This window comes from Henckelia pumila, chromosome 1 (genome assembly GCF_033568475.1).
Source record: "Henckelia pumila isolate YLH828 chromosome 1, ASM3356847v2, whole genome shotgun sequence".
Lineage (NCBI taxonomy): Eukaryota > Viridiplantae > Streptophyta > Magnoliopsida > Lamiales > Gesneriaceae > Henckelia > Henckelia pumila.
The window spans coordinates 172652021-172665745 of record NC_133120.1 but is presented as its reverse complement, the minus strand read 5'-3'; the positions used below and the strand labels follow the sequence as shown (position 1 = coordinate 172665745).

Here is a 13725-nt window from a genome sequence, read left to right as displayed (position 1 = left end):
GAAATTGGCTGACTTGCCAGTGTTTAGTGAATTCACTGATGTTTTTCCTGACGAGATTCCGGGATTGCCTCCATTTCGAGAGGTAGATTTCAGCATAGAATTGATGTCAGGTACGCAATCAATATCGAAAGCACCTTACCGTATGACACCAATTGAATTGAAAGAATTGAAAGAACAGCTTGAAGAGTTGTTAGCCAAAGGCTATATTAGACCGAATGTTTCCCCTTGGGGTGCTTCGGTTTTGTTTGTTAGAAAGAAAGACGGATCGATGAGGCTATGTATTGACTACCGGCAATTGAACAAGGCAACGGTAAAGAATCACTATCCTTTAACTCGTATAGATGATTTATTTGATCAATTGCAGGGTTCGTCAGTATATTTGAAGATTGATTTACGATCTGGCTATCATCAATTGAGGGTAAGAGACGAGGATATCCCTAAAACTGCTTTTAGAACCAGGTATGGCCATTATGAATTTATAGTCATGCCTTTTGGTCTAACGAATGCACCAACAGTGTTTATGGGATTGATTAATAGAGTATTTCAAAAGTATTTAGATGACTTCGTGATCATATTTATCGATGATATTTTGATATACTCTAAGAATTTGTGTGATCATGCTGACCACTTGAGAACAGTTCTGAAGACGCTGAGAGAGGAGAAACTGTATGCTAAGCTAACCAAATGTGAGTTTTGGTTGAAACAGGTGATATTTCTGGGTCATATCATTTCAGGAGATGGTATTTCAGTTGATCCGAGTAAAGTTGAAGCTGTGATCAGTTGGCAGAGACCGACATCTGTGCCTAAAATCAGAATTTTCATGGGCTTGGCAGGATATTATCGTCGATTTATCCGAGATTTTTCGTCTATTTCAAAGCCTATTACATAGCTTACACAGAAGAATGTACCGTTTGTGTGGTCTGAAGCATGTGAATCTAGTTTTCTAGAGATGAAAAAAAGATTGACTACAGCACCAGTCTTGACAATCCCTTCAAGTACTGGTGATTTTTTTGTTTATTGTGATGCTTCTCACCAAGGTTTGGGATGTGTATTAATGTAGAGAGGACATGTTGTAGCGTATGCTTCTCGACAACTGAAACCACATGAAGTTAGATATCCAATTCATGATCTTGAATTGGCAGCGATCGTCTTTGCATTGAAGATCTGGCGACATTATTTATATGGTGAGAAATTCGAAATCTTTTCTGATCACAAGAGTTTGAAGTATCTGTTTTCACAATCTGAGCTGAACATGAGACAAAGAAGATGACTCGATTTATTGAAAGATTTCAATTGTGAAATCAAATATTATCCAGGGAAGTCGAATGCAGCAGCAGATGCCCTAAGTAGAAAGGTATGTTATTTGTCCTTGTCTACTATAGGTATATCTCATTTAATTGAATATTGCTGTATTTTTGGATTAATATTTGCGACAAATAGAAGGCCGATGAGAGTTTGTGCTATCAGTGCTGAGCCAGAACTGTTGATTCGAATCAAAGAAGCACAAAAATCTGATTTGAATGTTCAGAGGTCGATTGAAATGATCAGATCAGGACATCAGTCTGAATATAAGGTTAGTGATGATGATGTGTTGTATGTGAATAACCGAATTGTTATTCCAGATGTAGTTTTTTTGAAACAACAAATACTGAAAGAAGCTCATAGCAGTAGATTCAGCATTCACCCTAGAGGCAGAAAAATGTACAATGATCAGTACTGGTGGAAACAAATGAAGTCTGATGTGACTGAATATTTATCAAAATGTCTGAATTGCCAACATGTGAAGGCTGAAAGGAAGAAGCCTGGAGGTCTATTGCAGAGTTTATCTATTCCTGAATGGAATGAGGCCATATTTCCATGGATTTTGTGACAAAATTGCCACGATCAGCCCGAGGATGTGATGCTGTTTGGATGATCATTGACAGGTTGACAAAAGCTACGTGTTTTATTCCCTACCGAATGACTTATCATCATGATCAAATGGCAGATCTCTATATTCGAGAAGTGGTAAGACTGCACGGTGTGCCAAAATCGATTGTATCTGATCGAGATCCTATATTTACTTCGCACTTTTGTCATAGCCTACAGGAAGCCCTAGGTACGCGCTTACATTTGAGTACTGCTTATCATCCTCAAACTGACGGACAATCTGAACGAACTATTCAGACTCTTGAGGATATGCTTAGAGCTGTCGTACTTGATTTTGGTACTACATGGCAAGATTCCATACCACTTGTGGATTTTTCATATAATAACAGCCATCAAACGAGTATAGAGATGGCTCCATTTTAAGAATTGTATGGGAAGAAATGTCGATCGCCGTTGTATTGGGATGACGTATCAGAGGTGCCGGAGTTGGGAACGGATATGATTAGACAGATGACTGAGAAAGTGAAGTTGATCCAGCGGAGAATGAGAACAGCACAACATAGACAAGCCAGATATGCGAATGTTCGACGTCGGCCATTATCTTTTGAACAGGGAGATAGAGTGTTTTTGAAGATTTCACCGTTTAGGGGCACAGTCAGATTTGGCAAGCGAGGGAAGTTATCTCCGCGATTTATTGGGTCGTATGAGATACTCAAGAAGATAGGCAATCTTGCTTATCGACTCGCTCTTCCTACATCTTTATCTGGTATCCATGATGTATTTCATGTCTCGATGCTTCGCAAGTATCAACCTGATGAATCTCATATCTTGCAACCTGATGAATCTCATATCTTGCAACCTGATGAAGCTGAGTTGGATGAAACTCTTAGCTACTTTAAACAGCCGATTCAGATACTTGATATGAAAAAAAAGAAACTCCGAACGAAGACCATTCCATTGGTGAAGATTCAATGGAGTCGGCATGGAGTTGAAGAAACGACGTGGGAAGTTGAAGAAGACATGAGCAGAGAATTCCTTACCTATTCCACTGATGTGAGTTCTTATTCAGTTTTCTATTACTCTTTATTCTTATGTGTATATAGACTGCATATCTTGACTGTTTATGAATTCAAGGACGAACTCATGTCTTAGTGGGGGAGAAATGTAAGGCTCAGGATTATTTAATTTAATCCAGGATTATTTAATGTAATCCGAGATAATTTAATTTTAATCCGAGTATATTTAATTTTGGAATATTTAGAAGTTTTATTTAAATTCTAATATTCTTAAATTATTTTGGATTGAAATTGAATTAAAAAGAGGGTCGGGGACCAAATTGCAAATATTGAAGAATTGAGGGACTAAATGGCAATTATGCTTACAGTTATCAGATTTTAATTGATGTCTCAGCATGTATACGTGTGATATGTAAAGGGATTCAGAAAATTAGAACAGAGAAGCCGATCCTCTTCATTTCCTTTTGATTTCTTGATTTTCAAATTGCCGTAACTTTTGATCCGATCGTCCGATTGCGATTCCGAAAAGTGTTCTGGAATCCTTGTGACAAGGGCTTCGATCTAGTGTAAGTTTTTATTTCTTTCAAAATGTTTCGAGAATCAAGATATGGCAGAAATCAGTACGTTTGCTTATGATCATGTTCTTGAAGTGTTGTATCATATATTTTCAAACCCGAATCGACGAACAACTATCGATTGTGTTTTTATGATCTCCAGCTTATGATTCATGCTATATAACTACTGATATATGGTATTATGATGATAATTTGCTGGTTTTTATAAGTTATATGCTGATATGAGTTGAGAAATGATTACGGTATTTTGTCGGTTACCAATTTTCAATCGCTACGCTGTCGATTCGTGTTTTGAAGCTGTTTTGATAGCCTATGATTGAGCTGAAATCTTTGTCTGGCTGTCGATGATGTTATAGCAATTTTCTTATTCAGTTTCAAATTAGTTTCAAGCTCGATCAACTCAAGAAGTCCGACTTTGAACCGAAGAAGTTTGCTTAAGGTTTGAAGAGATTGTATTGAAGTTATATTGATGAGTTTGATCAGAATTTGGATTGATCATCTTGAATGAAGTTTGATATGAATGTTCCGATTGTTATATTTCAAATTTGAAGTATTCAGAATCGAGAAATACGAAGGTATAATGACGACATTGCAAGTCAGGGATTCGAAACTCGAGAATGACGTTTCTTGAGTTGTCCCGCCAAAAACACATACTTGTTTATTGTTTTGATTTGATTTTGGTGTTGTCGATCAATCTCAGGTAGTGGATCATTGAGTTTGAGTCAATACGATGATGCTATGATATGATATTGAAGTGATTCTATGTCAAGATCTGAGGCAATCTTATTTTCTAGTCCAAAATGACTAAGATAGATGGATATCCATATCAAGATCGGTTACGAATCTTGATGGCAACGACGATATATGAATTAATTCTGAATCGATATATGCGTTATTTACTCTATCGTTGAGTCGATTATATATAGAGTTGATATGATTTCTTTAACGATTTATATATGTCGATTATATTGAGAATATTTTCTCACCGGAGTTTATCCGGCTGTTGCTTTGTTTTGTATGTGTGCATGGCAACAGAGGGGGCAGGAGCCGATCAAAGACGACATTGACAGCTTGGGAGAGAGTTTAGCAAGTGAGGACTCGGATTTTAGCTAAAGTTGGACTCTAGAATACATCAAACTTGTAGAAGAATTATGTCTTCAAGTACACTTTGTGTAGTTGATAGTTTAATGCCTTTATAACTATCCGTTTGATGTAATAATCGCATGGATTGATGCTTGAGACTTCATATGTGTATATATGCAAGTTCTAGAATTGATAACCATGATTTTAGTTGGTTCTTGATGATTTGGATTGATTGTTCCACGTTGTGACAGCAAACGTTTTTGCTGTTTGTTTTCTGGCAGAGAGGCCGATCGATCGGTTAAATATAACCGATCGAGCGAGGCCTGATTTTTCCAAAACTGAGAATCTGAAAATGTGCCCGATCGATCGGTAAGATCTTATAGATCTAGCGGAGCACTATTCACAAAAAAAAAAATTTGGTTTGATTAATCTTTTTGTATATGATTAATTGTTAATGTATCATTAATTGACCTAGAATGAGATTAGAAACCCGAGGTCCCCACGATCACCTTAGGTCCAAACTTTCGAAACCTATATAAGTCGAATCTCCGACGATGATAGTGACTACGGGATATCTCAGTGTATTCTCATTCCAATGTCCATTACTGCCACAATTGTTACCATCATCTAAATCTATTATCTACAAGAAATCACAATTGTTAAACCTAACAATCTCACAAATCTCAACTATGGCCCAAATATACTAATGCATGCACTAATACCATAAATGTAGTGACCCTACCTAGATCACCTACTATAACCTTAAGAAGCATGAAATCAAGATAACTTAACCAATAGAAAAGACAACAAAAATTAAATCAATGTTTCAAACCAAACCGGCGGTATACAACCGGTAACTAAAACCAAAGGTAAAAACCGTTTAAACAACCATATCGAAAAACCAGTAATAACACTACTGAACTATTGGAACTTACTGCTTCCACAGTACCAGCTCTCAACCCTGTCTCGACCCACTGACGTCATCCAAACTGAGACCTGCCCCGTCAAATAGGGTGCCCAAGAAACAAAACACTGGATGTGAGCGACTACGCTCAATAGGATAAGTACGAGTATACAAACCTAGTATGATGCATGCAAATGACTGGGTATTGGTTAACATGATATATGCTCAGTATGGGCGCCAATGAGTATTTAGTATCATCTTGGGTCAACTCCGCTGGGTACCTCCACACACTCATCTGAAACACCGTAGAATCAGTCCTCGTCATCATGGTCGTGTCAGAAAATATTTCAAGGAATGTAGGGCTGAGAAGCCCTACTACTAAGGCTATCTCGAAGGAGAATCGGCTCAACATGAATATGCACATGCAACATAATATATCAAAGGAGTAAAACATGTATCATGACACATAAAATGCAACATATAAGCATGCATACTTGCTGAAAATCTCAATAAGTACTTATGTAGCTTTCTAAGGCAGTCCTAGTAGCACAAGTCTAGGGTCCAATCCTAAAAGTCAATAATTAACATATCATCATTACTGATCTAAAAGCCTTAAATAAACTAATAGATACTCCCTAATACTATTAGGGTTCTAGGGTTATACATGCGTCCGTCATCAGCTCTTTGTTGTCGAAGCTCTAACTCTTGGGCACAACTCTGCTACAACTTCCGTAGCATCTTGCTAATGCTCGACCCTCGAGTATATGGCTTAAACCCTAAGAATATAGACTAAAAAGTACTGAAACACCTCCAAACACTCACCAAAAGTAAGAAACTCGACCCCTATTTATAGGCAAGGGTTTAGAAGCTCCAAACTCGCACGTCTTCCATGTGCCGAATTACCTGTTCGGAAGCTTTGATCTAACCTTTCGGACGTTCCAATCTCATGCATTTGTCTATGTTTCAAAACGCTGGCAACACATCACTAGTGTGCATGACCTAACTCTTCGGAAGCTCCGATCTCTGATTCGGAAGTTCCGATCTTGCATTCGAACTCTTACGCTTGGTCCGGTTACTTCGAATCTTCCGATATCTCATGGTTCATGTTCGGACCATCCGAACTACCCGAGTCAACTTTAACTCTAGGACAATTTTCTGACATCCTGGAGTTTATTTCTTGGTCTGATTAATCGTATTAAAATCTCTTAATCATGTTTAATCATTTAAGCTCGTAAAATAGGATACGAGTTACCACACAGAAGCATGCATACTCGCTGGTTATCTCAGTCAGTACTTTACGCACCTCAACAATTGGCCTAGATGTACAAGTATCTATAGTCCATCACTAAAAGTCGAGAAAATTATGCATCACTAATATACTGATATAAATTTTTTAACTAAGCTAATACATACTCCCTAATACTAATAATAATTTCGGACTATACTTGTGTTTGTCGTCAGCCCGTTGATGTCGAAGGCTCTGACCTTGGCACAGCTCCGCTACAAGCCCCGTAGCACCTTGTTAACGACCGGCCCTCCAGTATAAGGCTAAAACCCTAATAATATAAACTTATACACACTCAAACACCTAAAACATACACTGAATTGTGATTTTTTGGCACCTATTTATAAACCTCGATTGGAAACTCCTATCCCCGGTTCGGAAGCTCTGATCTTGCATGATTTCCACGTCTCGAAATGCCCCTGATCGGAAGCTCTAATATGCATTTTGGAATCTCCGAACTCCTACTTCGGAAGCTCCGATCTACATGCTTCTCCACGTGTTTACACACACTTGACACGTCCATAGTGCGCATGGCCTAACATTCGGAAGTTCCGATCCCATGTTCGAAAGTTCCGAACTCGACCCTCTGCTTTCGAACTCCCTCACTTGTTCCGAACACTTTGGACCTTCCCCGTTTGCTCCACATTCGGACCTTCCGTACTGCCTGAGCCAACTTTGCTCCTTGGACCATTTTCGGACATCTCGGAGTCATTTTTTCGGTCCGTTTGATCATATCAAAATCTTTTAATCATGTTTTACTATTCTAAGAATATTTAACCAACTTAATTACGTAAAATGGATTTCGGGTTACTACAATGTTTCAATCAAAAAATACTCTCTAAAATAATAATATTAAATTTTAAATTAATTAATAAATTTTAAATTAATAAAATATCACCGAAGTAGAATTATTAATTTATATAAGTTTTTTATAAGCAATTTTCTAGTGTTAAATGAAAATTGCCATGCTATATAAAAAAAAAATGAAAACATATTTTGTCTTATATAAAAAGGCAAAATAGGTATAAGTTGAGCTAGAAGTGTAAAATAATCGAATAGAATATTTAAGAATATTTTAAGACTCAAATTTGATTTGAATTAGACATATTCAAACACGAATTTGATTCGAAACTCGAAAATTACAATATTTTTGCTCGAATTCTGTTCAAATATGATGGGTTATGATCAAAAAATCTACTGGATCCAAGCCTAATTATAAGGTCCAATCCAAGATTATGTAACTGTTATTTAGATTTCTTTAATGAGGCCCAAAAATCTACAAATGCTCATAATTTAAGAGGCTCAAACTCACAAAACTCTCCAAATATATATAAATAACTCAAATTACCTCATTCTTAAGGTACATACTTTTTTTAGCATAATAAGGTTCTGCTCTCGATTATTATTGTTTGAGTAATCACTGACTTGTACGTCGGAGTGCCTTTGCCGGAAGGAGACGATCATGACTGAGATCGTACCAGTTATTGTTGATACTCCGGATTCTGCGAAAGCAATCTCTTGGATACGAATATTTTTTGGCTACATCAGAATCAAACCTCGATTTAAGTTCGACTCGAAATATTTAAACATGTTCGCGACCTACTCAAAAACAAATTATCAAAATATATTTATTTAATATATAACTATATTATATTAAAAAAAATATTGAAAATCGCGAACTATCAAACAAATAATTTAGGCTCGCATTCCATTTGAAAAATTTCGAACAGATTTGAGTTTGCCTTGGAGAAGTTTTTTTTTTCTTTTTGTTTTACCTTGGATGGGAATAATTTCATATGGTAAACAGCTGTCCTATAACGACGATGTATCGATAAATTTTATCACAAATTTATGCTATTCGTGAGACATTTTTTTTTGGGTTATTTATAGAAAAATATTAATTTTTAGTCAAAAATATTATTTTTATGCTAAATAAAAAAAATAATCTCTTTCACTAATAAAACTTCTGAGATTGTGTCACAAAACATAAGAGACATGCTTACTCTAATTTTATGTTCTCGAGTGTCACGTTTAAAAAAGTAGTCGAGGTTTCTCTGTAGAAAAAAAACGGGACATTTGGTATTAAAAACAAGGCATTTCTCGAAGATAAAGCTTGATTCGTTTCATATCAATCGCCAGCTGCCCATAGTTTAAAGACCACAGAAAACATAGAAACTGGTAAAGGGATTCAGAACAAAGATACTAGGTTCGCGTGAAGCTCGGATTCAGTGCAACGCAAAAGGGTGGAGATGGGTAGGATATTTGTGGTGGATCTTGAGGGCCGAACCTACAAATGCAAATTCTGCAAAACCCATTTAGCTCTTGCCGATGATCTTGTTTCGCGGGTAAAGTTTCTTGCTTTTGGTGGGGGAGATTTGGCTGTGCTTGAAATCTTTTAGGATTTTGTGTGTTGAATTTTTGGGCTGTTTTCTTTATAGCTAAATCTTGATTTGTTCCTTTCACTTGTTCTATTTGATGCTGAAGCTTGATTTGTTTTATTCATGCGTCCAGGCCTTTCATTGTCGCAGGGGAAAGGCTTATTTGTTTAATAATGCGTAAGTTCCTCGTGGTTTTTATAAAATTCCTTGTTTAATGGGACTGATTATGCTTGTTTTCTTGAAACAGATAGTTTGATAACGATAATGATAATAATTTGTTTTAACAATCTCTTGTTCCAACAATTTGTTTTAATGATTCTTGTGGTTTTGTTTTGACAAGTAAAATTTCTGAGACAAGATTACGATTTGGGGCAAAATGTGGACTCCAACTAAGCAGAACAGTGTTTAATCCCAATTAAGCCATACGTAGGAGAAGATAAGAATTGGCAATTTCGCCACATTAAGTGAAGCTAAGAGATGTTCCGTGCATTGTAGGTTTATAAATCAGAATTAATCTGATCACAAGTGATTCGTGTAATGACATATAAGCACTAGCAAAATCCGCGGGAAAGGAATGTGGACTCGACAATTGCTACATTTTTTTTTTCTTCTCAGTCGAGGATGTGAGAACATGGACTGTCTAGTGACTACCTTGCGGTATTTGCCACTTTAATCTAGAAATCAGTTCACTACTGGATAATTGTACTCTTATTGGACCTGAAAAACTTTGAGATGATGTGTCCTGTCCATGTATCGTGCCGTAGTCGTGTACACGCTCTAGGTATTAGTCAGATTCAAAATACCATCCTATTAGGTACGAGAGGTTTCGAAATTTATCAAACACTTCATGATTTTCTGGGAACTGGTGTGGGATCATAACATAGATGATAGACCTACCTGACCTTTGTTTCCATCCATATATTCTATCTATTTTCTTCGTACCATATGGTCTGATCATCTTTGAATCGATTTAATTTCAAAACTTGAGAGTAGCTCTGTAGCTGATGAAACTACTACTACATCAACATCTTGATTTACAGCCCATTAGCATCATAAATGGCTCATGAATTGACACTCCTCCAATAGCTTTTGTATGCCACTAGCCACACCAGCCAGGGTCGACACTAAGAAATCGGGAGAAGATGATTGATTTAATGTATTTGGAAAGTGATATATGAATTTTTTGGAAAGTTACTTTTTTCAACGTCACTCCTTGTTGGCTCTGCCTGGAAAACTTTTTATGTTCGTACATGTGTTTGAGTTTTCTTGATCTCTGCAATGTTGATCTCAGAGTGAATATCACATTTGGACCTCACGAGGAGAGAATGATGCTTTCGGGAACACATACTGTTACAGATATATTTTGCTGTTATTGCGGGCAAATAGTTGGTTGGAAATATGTAATCTCGCCTGCCATATACTTTTCATTTTCACTTATTCACTCAGTTCTTTCAAGTTCTGACTACCGAACGTTTCATCCCACCCTTTCAGGAGACCGCACATGAGAACAGCCAGAAATATAAAGAAGGAAAATTTGTTCTTGAAAGGTACATTTTCATTCTAATTTCCGCCTTCTTATTTTCTTTGAACCCATGAACACAGGTGACTTGTGTTTATCATTCAACATATGCACTCGAAAATCGTGCCAACAGAGGGAGGATAATTGATGGGGCGGACTCGGAATTCTATATTGATACTCGTCCTACTCTGAGTGATGCTGAAGATGCATAGCTTTTATTTTGAACCTGGTGTAGTAGATAATAAGCAACCTGTAGATATGAAAGGATCGGACCGGTGCACGAATCGGTTACTTTAGTTTATGCTCTAAGGTTTTATGTTCGAGAAGTTTAATGTAATTGCCTTGTTGTTACCTATTGTTGTTACCTATTAGAATCCAGTAATTCATGGAGTTTTCTGAAAAAAAAAATGAAACCTCGGCTTTCTACAATCTTAAGCGAAGATTATAAATCTGTTACCTTTTATTACACTCAAAACATTTACAGATTATATAGGACGAACATGTCTATATATCATGGTATCTGTTGGTTCATCTGTTTTTTCATTAAAACAATTCTTTTTTAACTCGAAAAAAAAGCAGGTTTGAGGTTTTTTTGTCCGACTGTTTATTTACTTGCACATTTAGGCACCGTTCTGTTCACCATATTACTAATTCACCATATTACTAATATACGTATAATTCATCTCATCTCATTCCACGTTCTTCTCACCATATTATTTATTCATATATTAATTATTTATTTTACATCAATCAAATTATTAATTATTTATCTCACATCAATCAAATTATTGAACTCAAATTACAATATCACCCCTTATAAATAATATAATTTTTATTTTATTTATTGTTAAAAGGACAAAATAGTCATTTAACATTTTTATATAAAATTTAATCAATTAAATCAAATAAACCATAATCTATCAATCAAATCCAGTACTATTTTAACTATCATTTTTTATTTATTTTTTATTACATTATATTACTTATCTATATATTATTTATACCATAACTCAAACTAAACGGTGCCTTAAACAATAGTTTATAGTTCATAATGTTTTATTGTTTTATGAATGATAGATACTCCATGTGTAATACTGTTTGATTCGAAAGATGAGATGAAAAACGAGGTATAATGTATAGATTATAAATTCATTTACATGGATAATATGATGATTTATTATAATATTCATTTGTCAAACTTGAATCAAACTATAGACGTAATAAAGATGCATAGTCAATTCATGTCTTATCAATTCATACCAATCATACCAACCAGTATGATAAATATTTGTCACATTTAGGCTCAATTTGGTACCCGTGATGGGATAAATAATATATAGATAAGTAATGTAATGTAATAAAAAATAAAAAAGAAAGGATAGTTGATATTTGATTTGATTTGATTGATATATTATATTATATTGATTTGATTGATTAAATTTTATATTAAAATGATAAATTACCATATTATTCTTTTAATAATAAAAAAAATAAATAATATTATTTATAAGGGGTAATATAGTAATTTTAATTCAATGATTTAATTGATGTAAGATAAATAATTAATGATTTGATTGATGTAAAATTATAATTAATAGATGGATAAATAATATGTTGAGAAGAACGTGTGATTAAACAGGATAATTTTATACATAGATTATTAATAACGGTACCAAACGGAGGTATAGGCCAATAACGAATAGATAAGTTACAAACATCACTCTATGATATTTAAAATTAAGAAAAACGATATATCAAAAGTTAATAAGTTAAGTTAGTGTATTTTAAAATTTGTATTTAGAACTCTGCTACTGACAATTTTTTTGAAGTCCTAATGCTTAAAATCATGTAGAAAATCAAGGTTGTCAATTTAAAAATGATATTTTGAATATAAAAAAAGTCTAGTTTTTAATTAAATATTTAATGATACATTGGCTCGTATTTGAAGTGAGACCTAAATTACAATAAACTTAGAACTCTTCTTAAGCTTTTGATAGATATTTATGCACTGGATAAATATACTAAGAACTATTAATAACTCGACAACAAATATAACACTACAATGTTGTTGCCGGTTGTATTCCCCGGCCTGATTTGTATTTCTTTTTTGCTGTTTATTTTGGTACCTTTGATGTTTAACTATTTTAAGTAATTTTATGCTTAAGTTTTTAGTTAGTAGGTGATCGAAGTCATGTCACTACACACTATGTCGATCCGTGAGGTGCTCTATTAAGAGTTTTTATGCTATTTGTAAATGCATTAACGTGATTCTGATGTTTAACTTATTCACATTATTAGGTTAATTAGGTAGTGTTTGGTCATTTAGGAAAGCTTCTAGAAAGCACTTCTCAACTTTTCCTTAACACAATTTTGAAATTTTGTGAAATTTTGTTAAGAAAAAACTGAAAAGTGCTTCCTAGCTAAAAATTCTCCCAAATACTACCTAGTATTTACGTAATATGCATGAAGTAATTAATTACTAATAGCAAAATTAAAATGTATTACGTCAAATTGTATTTATCTACTCTCATGTTTATTTGAAACATTATCAGCTATCCTCTTCTAACAATCTAATATAATATTATAACAAATATTTAGATTTCATTTAAATATTTATTATAAATTATGCATTATTATATTAAAATTAATTATTTAAATTATTTAACTTAAAATATTTATAATAACAGTCTTTTTTTAAAGAAAAAAAAAGAAAAGAAAAGAACAATAAATAAATAAATTAGCATTGACCTTGCAATGCACGGGCAACTAGGGGTGTTCAAATTTCGGATAAAACCAAAAAAACCGTAAATCCAAACCGGAAATATTAAACACCGAACCGAACTGGAAAACGTATTATGTAATTCGGATATAAATCTTAAAACCGAAGTTTATTTGATTCGATTTTGAATTTCATATGTGACGCTTAAAATCCAATTTACTAAATCACATGCATTAATTTAATAAATATTAGGATTATTATTTTTAAATTTAATTGATTTAAATTCTTTAATTTAAATCATGTCTTAATAAAATTTTAATTATTTATTTAAAGATTAATTATTTATTTAAATGATTTTATTTTACTAACTATTTAAT

General features: G+C 34.2%; 1 protein-coding gene across 1 annotated transcript; it reads left to right on the top strand.

Annotated features, from left to right (window-relative positions):
* Positions 1–8759: 8759 nt before the first annotated feature.
* Positions 8760–11058, top strand: LOC140892792 (protein yippee-like At5g53940). Its single transcript, XM_073301797.1, has 5 exons — positions 8760–9077; positions 9244–9287; positions 10402–10510; positions 10602–10657; positions 10763–11058. Exons 1-5 carry the CDS (start codon positions 8982–8984, stop codon positions 10839–10841), a joined length of 384 nt encoding a protein of 127 aa, XP_073157898.1. The 5' UTR covers positions 8760–8981; the 3' UTR covers positions 10842–11058.
* The last annotated feature ends 2667 nt before the right edge of the window (positions 11059–13725 follow it).

What these genes read in the sequence shown, in the direction of transcription:
- LOC140892792 (XM_073301797.1), top strand. Translation starts at nt 8,982, where the DNA reads ATGGGTAGGATATTTGTGGTGGATCTTGAGGGCCGAACCTACAAATGC. An exon ending in CCGATGATCTTGTTTCGCGG is followed by an intron (nt 9,078 to 9,243) that starts GTAAAGTTTCTT and finishes TCATGCGTCCAG; the next exon opens with GCCTTTCATTGTCGCAGGGG. An exon ending in GGAAAATTTGTTCTTGAAAG is followed by an intron (nt 10,658 to 10,762) that starts GTACATTTTCAT and finishes TCGTGCCAACAG; the next exon opens with AGGGAGGATAATTGATGGGG.